The sequence below is a fragment of the Drosophila arizonae genome, chromosome 5, assembly GCF_054131065.1.
Source record: "Drosophila arizonae isolate 15081-1271.41 chromosome 5, UAZ_ARI_1.0, whole genome shotgun sequence".
In the NCBI taxonomy this organism is placed as follows: Eukaryota; Metazoa; Arthropoda; class Insecta; order Diptera; family Drosophilidae; genus Drosophila; species Drosophila arizonae.
Window position 1 is genome coordinate 26,862,573 of NC_142925.1, and position 13,001 is coordinate 26,875,573.

Below are 13,001 nucleotides of genomic sequence, written 5' to 3' on the forward strand. Positions count from 1 at the left end.
ACGTGCTTTTTGAATCGTCTTTAAAAATTTGTGTAAAATTTACTTTTTCATTTAGTCATGTACGATTTTATTGTGCTTTAAATTTATTAATTAGCCTTTAATCAGTCGAAAATTATTAATTGAAATGCCTCGTAAACTTTTGCTATTTAATATTATTTTTATTTTGCTTACACATTTTATGTTGTCTTAACATTTTACCAATTATCCGCACCATTTTATTATTAATGTATGCATAACAATAATAAAAATGAAGTTGCCAATATAAGTAATTACACCGATGAAAGTAAATTAATATTTTTATATATATTTGCTAACATAAACGAAAATTAAAAAAAATAAAATAAAATAAAATAAAATAAAGTAAAAAATAATGTTTCCTCATTGAATTTGTTCGACTTATTTGATTTTTGTAGTTATGTATTTAATGGACCACTAACAGTAAAACATGTTTTAATATGCAGGTATTCATATATGAAAAATAAAGTCCAGAAATGTATTTATCCGTAAGTTTTGGGAGTAAAATACAATTGGAAACAAATATTAAAAGTTAGATTCTAATGATTACAAATGAGAATTGAATTGATTTATCCCATAAAAAAATAATAATTAACTATTGCATATATAAAGGCATTTTTCTTGATTTTAAAATAAGTGTAAGCGTGTGAATCATCCCCATCGCCAGGAATCGATAAATTGTAATCGATATCATTTTAATTTAAAATGTTCTAGCACCTATACTTTGCACTGGTCAGTGTACTTTCTCAACACATTTCTGTTTCTTGTCAATAAATTATTTCATTCAGTTATAAAAAAAATTTTTAATCGATATAAATTAAAAAGTTTCCCTCATTTTTTGTTTAGGGAAGTTTAGTAGATTTAATGTATGAGTGAACGGTCACATTGCATTCATAGCGACGACGAAAGACATGTCAGGCTATATGTAACGCATATGGAATAATTATTGAACAAAAATATATGTTAGCAATTCATACACGTATAAATTTACGTACATTTTTTTATCTAACATAAAAAGCTGATGCTAAGTTTGGTGTTTTTGTGAAAAATAAGATTAATTTCCAAAAGCCCTTAAGAATTGTTAATGTGACATACAAAAATTTGTACATGCCGCACACACAAGCGCTTTAGAGACTTAGTACATGTACATGTGTATGCAAGCGAGTGAAAATTTCAAAGGCCAGTTTAAGAAAGGCGTGTGGTGCGTGTGTTGTATGTAGATGAAAGTGCAATATCGATCATTTACGCACTTTGTCATACAGTCAAGCTCTCCAAAAATTTTGTTGTTGCTTTAACCTTTGTCACCCGCTTACTAAATAATGCCGCTACTTGCCTATAAGGAACAACGCATTCTAAGTCCTCAACAACTGCGCAAGCTAAGCGAACATAAATACTCATGCTTCAGCGCAAGTTTGCTAGATCCATTGCTCCAACCGTGGTGGAATTGGTTGGTCGCCCAAACGCCACTTTGGCTAGCGCCCAATCTTATAACAATCGTCGGTCTAATACTCAACATTGTGACAACGCTGATATTAATTTGGTGAGTGCTTCTTTCAAATCTTTTTATTGATTAAAGAACTGTATGCATATATAGACTATACATGTGTATATAGTATATACTGTGCATATATTTGTTCCTACATTTAGATTAATTTTTCAAACTCATTGCGTGGTTTATGGGTGGCGTGTTTTCCCATTCGTGAAATTAACTAAACTATTGTTTTCCTATGGTATTCTTTAACAATATTATGTTCATTTTACGCCGATCGATCTCAAATTCTCGATTAAAACTTGACATTATAGATTTAATAGCTAGGTTGTAAGCCGTATGTTATGTCTTATAAACATATCATTTCATAATGCAGGGGAATTCAGATATGATCATGCCATAACTTTCGTAGGTGGGTGGGTCTCAGGAAAATGGCGACTATGATTAGATACGAAACATATCGCTTACGTTACCGTTTGCAGCTGAAACTTATTTTAAAATGATCGGTCATTTTGTTTTGTTAAAATAGGTTAATTTAGTACATTCATGATAAGAGAACACAAAAAATCAGTGCACTAATCAGTGAGCATATATTTTTACGTTGATTATTCGGCTTTTTGCTCATGTACCTTCAGACTTTCTATGGGATCAATTTAATTAACCCTATGAATAAATTACATTCTGTTACTTGATCGATGATTGCTTTGATTGAATTAAATTAAAATTTGCATTTCAAATTTATTCCCTTTTGGTCGAAAAAATATAAAAATCTATCACCCATTAATATAATGAACAAATTTAGTGAGCTTAAAATGACTTTTTTATTAAAACATTTTTAGTTCGAACAATGTTAAGAATAACAATTGATTTACTAAAAATGTACTCTAGTGCATTTATTTAGTCTTTAAGTTAACATTCGCTCTATGCTATCATTTCTGAATTTGTCAATTGGTCAAATTATACATGAATATAAACTAACTAGTTTATTTAGTATTGTTTACTTGACACTGGGTCTTAAGGTTGTTCACGTTCTCAGCTCTGGTATTATTTTAGTAAAATGGTATTTTAGGTAAGAGGGTAAGCATACGAGGGTAAGCACAAAACTTCTTCATCAGCAAACTGATGATGGCAGTGAATTATTCTGAAGCTTAATGACACTGAAACACAAGCTTGATTCTTTTACTGACGTCGACCAAAGCGGGCAAATGCTCCACATTCATTGCATTGAATTTATTCGACCCTCACAGTTAATTAGATTAGGCTGCAAATCTCGGATGTTGTAATAATTTATTGTGGATGTATCAACTAAATTTTCTTCTGAATTGCAGCTACAGTCCGAACGGAGTCGAGCCGCCACCACGTTGGACATGCTTTCTCTGTGCTCTTGGGCTCTTTGTCTATCAGAGTTTAGACTCTATAGACGGCAAGCAGGCGCGGCGCACCAACACTTCGTCACCGCTAGGTGAGCTCTTCGATCATGGCTGTGACTCCATATCAACTATATTTGTGGCTCTTTCGGCGTGTATATCCTGCCAGCTAGGCCACTACCCGAACTGGCTGTTTTTCCAGGTATTCGATGAACTTTCCTTTGAATAACAAGTTAGTAAACGTTAACATATGTTGTTTGTTGCTTTCAGTGCTTCTGTGCGATAGCATTATTCTATTGTGCCCACTGGCAAACTTATGTGTCTGGAACGATGCGATTTGGACGCATCGACGTGACTGAAGCACAATTTTCGATTATTGCCATACACTTAGTTTCCGCTATTTTAGGGCCGGAGATTTGGTTGACCAAGGTAAGTCATTTTGGGTGGATTACATTTATACATAAATAATATATATTTTGTTAAGATTCAGCATTTTCAGCAGATATCTAATAGAGCTCTAGCATCTATATAGTGTATATTAGAATAAATTAGAGAATGACGCGAGTCTCTCTGTGAAGTTATAATTATGTTTGTGAGTTATTAGTCATGTTGGGCGATATTGCGTTTCCTTAATTCTTTTTGTTATAATATACTTTAATCATATTAAATGTATATTATATACATTCTTAATTTAAGATGTATTGCCGATATTCTTTTTAAGTTGTGTGCGCTTGGCTTCGATTTATTGAGCTTATTTCTTGGCCTGACATTTGCTATCTAAGTTCGTTAAGTAGTAGCATTCCTGTACTTTGTTAAGTAATGACATTATTTAAATTGAAACACTAAAATGAAATACACTAAATTAACGAAGCTAAATGCAACTATAACGTAACCTATATTATATTTTTAATCACTTTTAATCTTAGATACATAAAGTATAAACAGAAGATTTATAATTGTAATAGTCTTAATACCTTTTACTTTTATGTCATAAACAAATGTGTTCCACTGCCACAACAATACAACTAAAAACAACAAATATTTTATATACACCTACAATCAATCGTAAAAAAAAAAAAAAAAATATATATATATATATATATATATATATATATATATATATATATATATATATATATATAGGTTGGCTTTGGCAAGATTGAGCTTTGGTATGGTCCGGCTATAACGACCATTGTGTGTGGTGTAATATCCTTAACATATGTATTTTCCATCGTTGTCGCCGGCGGTGTTGGCAAAAACGGCTCCACAGTTGCTGTAAGTTTAAAACACTCTTAAACAATTGAATACTATACATTTAAGGATATATCAGACAGCCGCTAAGAGCACAGCTCACTAAGAGACTTCTAACAAATTTTCCGGGCTTTATTTTGATCATAAATATATTGAGCTGAAATAGAATAATCATAATCATTCGTATCTTCAGCACAGTATTTGGAAAAGTTTTATATATAGATAGAAATAATCTTGTCGGCGAGCTTCCTTATTAGTGCAAAATAAATTGGTGTAAAGTTGTGTAAAATACTCCAAATGCAATAAAGCTTTATAATCGAGAAGAATTTTATTTTACAGTAAAGCCCCAGAAATTTGTGTACGTTGTCTTCGGCTGATAGCAAACACAAAAGACACAGCACATACAACAAAACTTATTTTGGCTTATAATTTGAAAACGGAGAGAAATCAAAATAAAATTTACATTCCGGGAGTTTCGTGGAAGCGTGGAGTGGGTTCTTGTTATCATTCTCTTTCTGATAACTCCTATTGCTTGTCCCTACTTATTTGCTATTTTACTATTAATACCTGTTACATACAGTACAAATTCTTTGGTATATAGATAAGCATATATTTTGGAAATTTTTACTTATCCGCTTCTATTTCTGCTATTTCTACTCGCCTTGTGCGTGCGTTAAATCATACCTAATATTGATTATGTCTTACCTTGGCATGCTTGAATTCTGTTTACTGCCTAAACTAAAATTATATAGGATGTTATTATAATATAGACTACATTGTATTTTGTTTCGTAGGCATTGTTTAAGTATTATTATTCTCTATATGTATGTGACTGTATGTCTTCATATTATGGGCTATTGGCTTTAGTTTCAGTTTTATTGTAATCAAAAATTACGTATTTAATTTTTAATAATTTAATGTTGAATTGGTCACATATGTGTAGAAATTTAGTGTGACTATTAATTTCTATTCAGAGCTAAAAAAAAAATGTCGCCTTGCTGCATTAGGCTATATGTTATATTTGTCAGTTATTGTGTCATTTACCGTAAATCTGTGGCTTTGAAATTAAAGCTTTTTTTTACATTTTCTAATACAACAGTAGATATTTTTTTAGCTCAACCTATGATTTAATATCTGGGTGGCTAAAATCTATAAATTAGAAATCAATTATAAAAATATTATAATTTGTTTTGTTTTGTTTAATGTTGTTATTATTGTTTATATGTTTCGTTCTGTGATTTTTATTTCCATCTACAATAGATTCCTATCGTGGGAGTTTCGTGGAATTATACCATATTAGTATTTATCACTTTCGGTTATACCTTGAATATAATCAATTTTCAAAAAATGTTTATTGAAGGCGGCAGTGGCAAAAACGGCTCATCAGTTGCTGTAAGCATTGTTTTCCATTGAAAGTACAAACGCTTCAAACCCCTATATGTCTTTACTAATATACTAAATCATGCAAACTAAAAAATGTATTGGATTAAATCTAAATATTAATTAGATTAATTATTTAATTAAAAAGTTCTTTAACATCAACACACGGACACTTGGCTTTAACACCTAATCCAATTGCATATATTATTAATTTACTTGCATATGCTGAACCCATTGAAAAAGGTTACTCTGTTTCTGGAATTGCTGAGGCCTCAAACCCTATTGTTGATATTATCAGATTCATTCGAATAATTAAAGTAGGAACCATAACTGTCTTAACAGATTGGATCGCTCTCTTACCCAATTACCCAAGGTCATTCAAGCCGAGCAAGCAGTGGTGGTGTTGGTAGAGGTGGTGCGCGTCGCCAAAAAGTCTTGTGATCAATGCTGGTCGATTTTAGGCGTTAGGCGTTTAACGCTGTTGATTGAATAGTTTTTCACTTTTATTGGACGGACATTTCGAAAGAAGGGAAGAATCTTCTATACCGTACTGAGTTTTTATGCAGGCAGTGCTGTTATAAATAAAATCAATTATAATAATAAAAATAATAATAATTTTTCAAGTCTCTAGTTCTTATATCTTCTGAGATCGACACGTTCATACATACGGACGGACGGTCGGACAGACAGACGGACAGGGCTAAATCGACGCATCTCGTCGCGCTGATCAAGAATATATATACATTATGGGGTCTGCCGCGCCTCCTGCCTGTTACATACTTGACATTGTACCTTGATTTCCCATTGAAAATGCGTTAAGAGTATAATTAAGACTATTTTTTTTTTTTTATATAATAAATGTAATATGTATTAGAATATATTTTAGACATGCACTCCTAGGATTAATTGTTAGCTTTAATTGAAATTAACGTAATATATCGCTTAATTAGTATTTCAAGTTATTCAGGCAGCAGTTAAAGTCTTCGACTAAAAATTAATTTTTTTTTTCTAAAATATTCATTTTTATATTAAGCGGTTTGTTGAATATCTGTTGAAATTGTTATCAATTTATATGATTTTCTATCCTAATTATTGTTTTTTTTTTTTTTTTTTTTTTTTTTTTTTTTAACTTTCAAAAATATTGTCAACGAATTACAAAATTTATCAATTTAATCAGATGCCTTATCTCGAGTGTGAAACACGCAGCTTGCCGTTTTATATGGCCAGTGGAATTGACTTGAGTTTAGCATTACGTTACTCGAAATCAATTTTGAACGAAGGCTGTGGAAAGAATGGATCATCCGTTGCAGTAAGATTTAATATATTCGTATAGCACAAATACCGAAGGCATTCTAATTAGCTTGATTTCTAGACAAATAGATGATTTTATTTTAGGAAGAAGTATTGTTCATTATTTTCAAATAGATTTGGTGTGGTTAATTAGTTATTTATACCCTTATACGACAACACTTTCAACCAATTATAAAGATCTGTAAGTCTGTCTCTATTTCGGGTCAAGTGATGTACTTGTATTGTACATTGTTTCCATGCTTGATGATATCCTGCCAGATGGTTCCAAATTTTAAACAATAATATCGCAAAAAAAAAGTAAAAATAAATAAATAAATATATATATATATATATATATATATATATATATATATATATATATATATATACCTTCAAAAAAAAAAAAAATATATATATATATATATATATATATAGTTGAATTTGTTGTTGTTCAGTTAATTTGTATAAGACTGTAAGGGTTCTCCTCTTCGGTAATCCGAAGCTATCTAACTTATTTCAGTTACTTTTTGTAATTGTGGTTTCTGCTGATGCACGTCCCATTCATGTTTATTTGTTACCATTCCTGGTTAAGTCATTTGGTATTGGATGACTCCAATTATGCTTTCTTGTGTATCTGGCTTGGCTTACAGGGCATATGACTCAACCACTCACCAGTCACCACTCACTCACTCACCCACTAAGTAGCGCTAGACACTGCAACTTACTGTTACCTTCAAAAATAAATGTCACATAAGAGCCAACAAAAATAAAGTTTGTTAATAGTTGAAGTGTTTGCTGTAGATTTGCAAAATGTGCAACAATTTGCAAGTCTACTCAAAAACAATGTAGCACATTTTTCTCTTTTTGCAATAAATATAATTTATACTAACATACCAATCCCAACTATATAAAGGGTACCAGTGTATTATCGCCTAGTATACCACTTACTCTAGTGGTCCTACCGGCGCTCATGATTGCCCAAAAGTCCCCGGACAATATTTTTACGGAGCACGCTTCTGTTTTTATTCTGGCCTTTGGCATGGTGGCGGCAAAAATTACGAATAAACTAGTGGTAAGTTTTTGTACAGCTACGAATATATTTGAAATTTATTAATATTACTTGTTTTGCAACGCAGATTGCCCACATGACGAAAGCTGAGATGGAGTATTTGGACTGGTCATTACTTGGCCCAGCATTATTGTTCCTCAATCAGTACTTTAATTGTATTGTGCCAGAGATTTGGTTGCTTTGGTTTACGCTAGCCTGGGGCACTCAGGATTTACTACGTTACTGTGCGCAGGTTTGTTTAGAGATTTGCCAGCATCTACGGATCGACCTGTTTAGAATACCGTATAGCGCCAAGGTCTCGAGCACCTCGTCGGTGGGCAGCCAGATCAATTTCGGAGTGGATAAGAATGGAAGCACATCACACCGAAAGTCTAAAAGCAAACTGCACTAACTGTATGCTGCATCCATTTCATTAAAATTCCTAAGAAAGTTTCAAATATTTTCGGTGTTAAAAGAAGTTTAAACAGTTTTAAGCTTAACAAAACAAAATTTACCGTCGGAATGTTAAATCAACAAATAATAGTATAATTAATTTATAAATGTTGTAACCAAAAAGATAAAATATGAACTGGAGGCAGATCTAACCAATTATATATATATATATATATATATATATATATATATATATATATATATATATATATTTGGTGTATAAATATATTTTATACAGCTGTGTAAATTGTAAAAACTACAATATCCTGCAGTTTTTAGTGGAAAAATGAATGGCGTGCTTTAAGCTCAATTAACTGTTAAGTCAAAGCGATTAGTTTTTGGAATTCCTTCATTAAATGATGATTTTCTTTGATTTAATTGGGCAATCGTCTGATACTGAATCATATTTCTGTTATATTATTATTTAAATTCGTATAGGAAATTAGTGCTTTATTTCTTACTCACTGAAAGAATATACCATTCTATGATGTATGTACTATATATATTAAGATATTAGTACTGAAGCATATTATATTAATTTGTGTAGTAAGCCAATAATCATTCTAAGTGGTCACTGAATTAAAAATGCATTCGGTTTTGATTTAACAAAATTTGTTGTATTCAAATAAAGAAATAAATCTTGAGCAATAGAAACTATTGGAATTCATAAACGGTTATTTTTTCACAAAATTATATGAATTTCAATACTTATTGATAAACGTTTGCAAATAAAAAATCAATTCATATGTATGTATGTACACATCGTTCTAAAAGTTGCGTCAGAGATTTCCGTAGGTTTTGCAGAAATATGCGACTAGTGCCATGTCGCGAACCTCTAAAGTGACCCGACTGCGATATTGCGTTAGCAAGTAAGCATCTTGAAAGCGCTGCGTTAAATACATCTCGGTTGCGGTCTGCACAGCCTCCAGGGCGCCCGTGGTTATTTTGAATGGAATTTTTGAATGTTGTATCAGAATTTCACGCAACAGGCGTGAAAACGCTAATCGGGGTATCAAAAATCCCTGGTGCTTTTGTAAACCTTCGATTTCACGGTGTAGTTTTTTCAAACGATGCTCTGGAACATTTTTTTTGCGTCTCGACGGCTTTGCGGTTGCTGGCGGCTGCTTTGGCTTATGTTTGTTGGATACTGATGCTTGTTGGCGTTGCCTACTAGGAGCTGCTATCGGTGATAAGTTTTCTTCATCGCTGCTGTCATTATCTATTGTGATCTTTTGAGCACGGTTTCGTGAAGAGTTCTTGCGCAGCGTTGAACATCTTCGAGGAAATGCGTTTAATTCTGCCAAACGGCTAGTGGTAAATTCTAATCCATAGTCGGTCTCGTTCTCGTGCTCCGGCGTTTGGAATGCACTTTCCTCGTCAGGAATAGTATCTGAATGAATCATCTTTTTTATTATTTATAATTGTTTTTCTTTTTTTTTTTTTTTTTTTTTTTTTTTTTTTTTTTTTTTGTCGTTGATTATAGCTTTAATAAATGAGCTATATAAAAAATAAAATCTGAAACGCGGCAAAAAAAAATCAAACTAAATTGCCGCGTTTTTCCTAAGCATCGCTTTGTAAGGGATGCAAAACGAAATTAGATATTCATACACCACTGCACAAGTTTTAAATACTACTGTTTGAATGTAGTATTTTTAGTATTTTTGTTTTTAAATTTTTATTGTTTAGTATCTTACCAAACAGCCACACTGGCATTGTTTTGCTATCAAGCTTCAAAGTAGAGATGTCAGAAGATAATAATAATGATAGAGAATATATATTGGATGCAGACTCTGAGCTGCGATTCGAAATCGAGCAAAAAGATGCCAAAGTGTTCGTGACGGTATTGTGTATATTAATTTGTTGTCTCTGAATCTATAATACATTTATAAATCTTACTTCAGCTCATCTCTGGGTTTGCAGAACTCTTTGGTACCGAATTAGTAAAGAAAAAGAAATATGAATTCGGAATAGGAGCAAAAGTGGCTATATTTACCTACCAAGGCTGCGTGCTGCAAGTAACGGGCAAAATGGATGTATGTTATATTTCTAAAGAGACACCAATGATACAATATATGAACTGTCATGCAGCATTGGAACAATTTCGTACCGATGCCGAAGAACACGATAAACGGGGCCCAGTTATTCTAGTAGTAGGGCCCATGGACGTGGGCAAGAGTACCCTCTGTCGCATTCTGTTGAACTATGCAGTACGAGTAGGCCGAAGACCGCTTTATGCAGATCTCGATGTGGGCCAAGGTGCCATTTCAATCCCTGGCAATATAGCCACTATTCTCATTGAACGACCAGCCAGTGTCGAAGAAGGATTTGCGAAAACAGCGCCTTTAGTTTACCACTTTGGTCACAAATCTCCTAGTGGCAACAGCGTGCTCTACAACGCTGTAGTATCGAAAATGGCGGAAGTAACACTGCAATCGTTAGACGCCAACAAACGAAGTATGTTAACCATATAAAATATTACTTCAATTGCTTTGCGCCTAATGTAATTGTTTTGCAGCCAAAAGCTCAGGCATCATTGTTAACACGTGTGGTTGGGTTAAGGGCTACGGCTATAAGCACTTGCTGCATGCAGCCCGAGCTTATCGCGCTCGTGCCATTTTTGTATTAGACCAGGAGCGTTTGTACAATGACCTGTTGCGGGATGTACCGAGCAACGTTCATGTAGTCCTCTTGCCAAAAAGTGGCGGCGTGGTAGAGCGCACTAAAGAATTACGGCATGAATCGCGCGAGCAACGTATAAAGGAATATTTCTATGGCAATATGCGTACACCTTTTTATCCATTTTCGTTCGAAGTCAAATTTCAAGATCTACGTCTTTACAAAATTGGCGCTCCCCCATTGCCTGATTCCTGCATGCCCATTGGTATGAAAGCGGAAGATAACAAAAAAAAAGTTGTAGCGGTTACACCGACGTCATCTCTACTACATCACATTCTCACGCTAAGCTTTGCAGAATCTACGGACGAAAATGTCATTGGCACTAATGTTGCTGGGTTTTGTTGCGTGTAAGTTAATTTATATTATTTTATTAGGATATCGCTATATATTTGTGCTCTTCTCGTTAAAGTACTGAGGTGGACATGGAGCGACAATCTGTAATGCTGCTCTCTCCACAGCCACGTCCTTTGCCGCCGAACGCATTGTTATTGTGGTCTGAATTACAGTTTATGGACAATCATGCCTAACGTATGGATTAATTCACAAATGTAGCTTTTAATTTAAATGTATTTTGTTGGATGTCCAAAATAGATTGGAATTTTAAACCAATTCTGGAAAATTTCCAAACGGTACATACATAGATGTTATTGCAAAACAAAAACAACAAATTAAAAAAAAAGTTTAATTTAATGAAAATAATCTCTTTTATTTATATTCATAAATGTAGACGTGTAGTATATTAATTACGTTAAAAAAATATGTTAAGTGAAAACGCAATTAGACATTCACAATTACGATCATAAACCGATTGCTATATCGTATATCTGAATGTGTAATCGATATTCAGATCGCCAATTTTTATTTTCAGTGCTCCCAATAGCTGTCCCAACGAGTAGCGGGAAATTTTAAATTGATTTACTTAGCTATTGAAAAAAATTGCATTTCATGCTCTTTAAGCTATGGCCAATCACTAGTGGGCCAATATAGTTTCATTGTTTCTAGCTATTCTATTACATAAAATCCAAAGCCATTCACCATATTTAATTTTTGCGAAATACTATCTTAGGTAAAATACTGAATATAATTTGTATGTAAATCAAAACCGAGAAATACTTTAATTACCAATTCCATATTTAAAGACTTTTAAAATCCTTGATATTAAAAGGCCACCATGTGAAATTGTACGTATGTATGTGAAAACAGCCCAGTTCAAAAGAAACAACATTGTACTTATTGTTGTTTTTGCTCAACCAGTCTAATTGCTAGCATTAATTAGTAGTCAGTGTTGCTAGTGAGTAGCAGAAGTAAGTGTTCAAACAACGGCAATGGTATTAATTGATTATTAATACCAAAAATGGTCTTCAAATAAAAAGTACATTTTATTAATTAGAAATTAGAATTTGTTAGAATTTTCTTACTATTTTGACTTGGTGATTCGGTTTGTAAAAACACTGAAGAGTTGGCAGCTCTGTTTATTTCTAAAGAAACTACTCAATTGGGACTGCAAGTCGATATTTAATTCTAACCACTGACCAGAGAACACATAGACTAGACATGTAGAACAAATTTTTCTACAGCAGAAAATGTTAAGTTGGTCGACCACTTTACTTCGTATTTGCTCGGCTCGGTCGCTGGAGGTTCGAGCAGTGAAAATATTGGACGACAAAAACAGTGCGCTGTGAGCGCTCAGACGAAATGGTCGTGATTATGTATGAAGCACACTTATGTGCCATTTGTCCTACTCTCTCTCTCTCAGTTCCTCTCTCTCGCTCTCTATGGTCGCTGAAATCATCACTCTCAGCGGCGCACAAAAATTGAAATTTTTGTTCGCGACGATCCCAGCTTTTTCCTTTTCAGCGAAGGGTATACCTAAATCATAAAAGCGTTTGTCAGGCTCATGCAAACAAAATGTAGCGTTTCGATGGATATTCGTGGGAAGGGTATGAAAGCGTTGATACGCATAAAGAATATGAATTCGCGACGGGCAAGCATACACACACTTGCAGTCTTTGGAAACATGTGTGAGCATTTG

General features: G+C 33.3%; 3 protein-coding genes across 9 annotated transcripts; 2 read left to right on the forward strand and 1 right to left on the reverse strand.

Moving 5' to 3' along the window:
* The first annotated feature begins 753 nt into the window (after positions 1–753).
* bbc (choline/ethanolaminephosphotransferase 1 bbc) lies at positions 754–9,297 on the forward strand. Of its 7 annotated transcripts, XM_089470441.1 has the most exons (8): positions 754–1,555; positions 2,833–3,073; positions 3,142–3,300; positions 4,015–4,146; positions 5,383–5,514; positions 6,680–6,811; positions 7,706–7,864; positions 7,929–9,297. In XM_089470441.1, the coding sequence occupies exons 1-8, from the start codon at positions 1,335–1,337 to the stop codon at positions 8,250–8,252; spliced, it is 1,500 nt and encodes a 499-aa protein (XP_089326567.1). In that variant the 5' UTR covers positions 754–1,334; the 3' UTR covers positions 8,253–9,297. The 7 variants fall into 7 exon arrangements, with proteins under 7 accessions (XP_089326567.1, XP_017865722.1, XP_089326566.1 ...); XM_018010233.2 differs by lacking the exon at positions 4,015–4,146 and having other exon boundaries at positions 756–1,555; XM_089470440.1 differs by lacking the exon at positions 6,680–6,811 and having other exon boundaries at positions 758–1,555.
* cid (centromere identifier) lies at positions 8,889–9,900 on the reverse strand. The gene has a single exon (XM_018010248.2). It carries the CDS (start codon positions 9,694–9,696, stop codon positions 9,073–9,075), a length of 624 nt encoding a protein of 207 aa, XP_017865737.1. The 5' UTR covers positions 9,697–9,900; the 3' UTR covers positions 8,889–9,072.
* A 72-nt stretch (positions 9,901–9,972) lies between these two features.
* On the forward strand, positions 9,973–11,668 carry cbc (protein CLP1 homolog). Its single transcript, XM_018010244.2, has 4 exons — positions 9,973–10,133; positions 10,195–10,747; positions 10,809–11,316; positions 11,379–11,668. Exons 1-4 carry the CDS (start codon positions 10,035–10,037, stop codon positions 11,494–11,496), a joined length of 1,278 nt encoding a protein of 425 aa, XP_017865733.1. The 5' UTR covers positions 9,973–10,034; the 3' UTR covers positions 11,497–11,668.
* Positions 11,669–13,001: the final 1,333 nt, after the last annotated feature.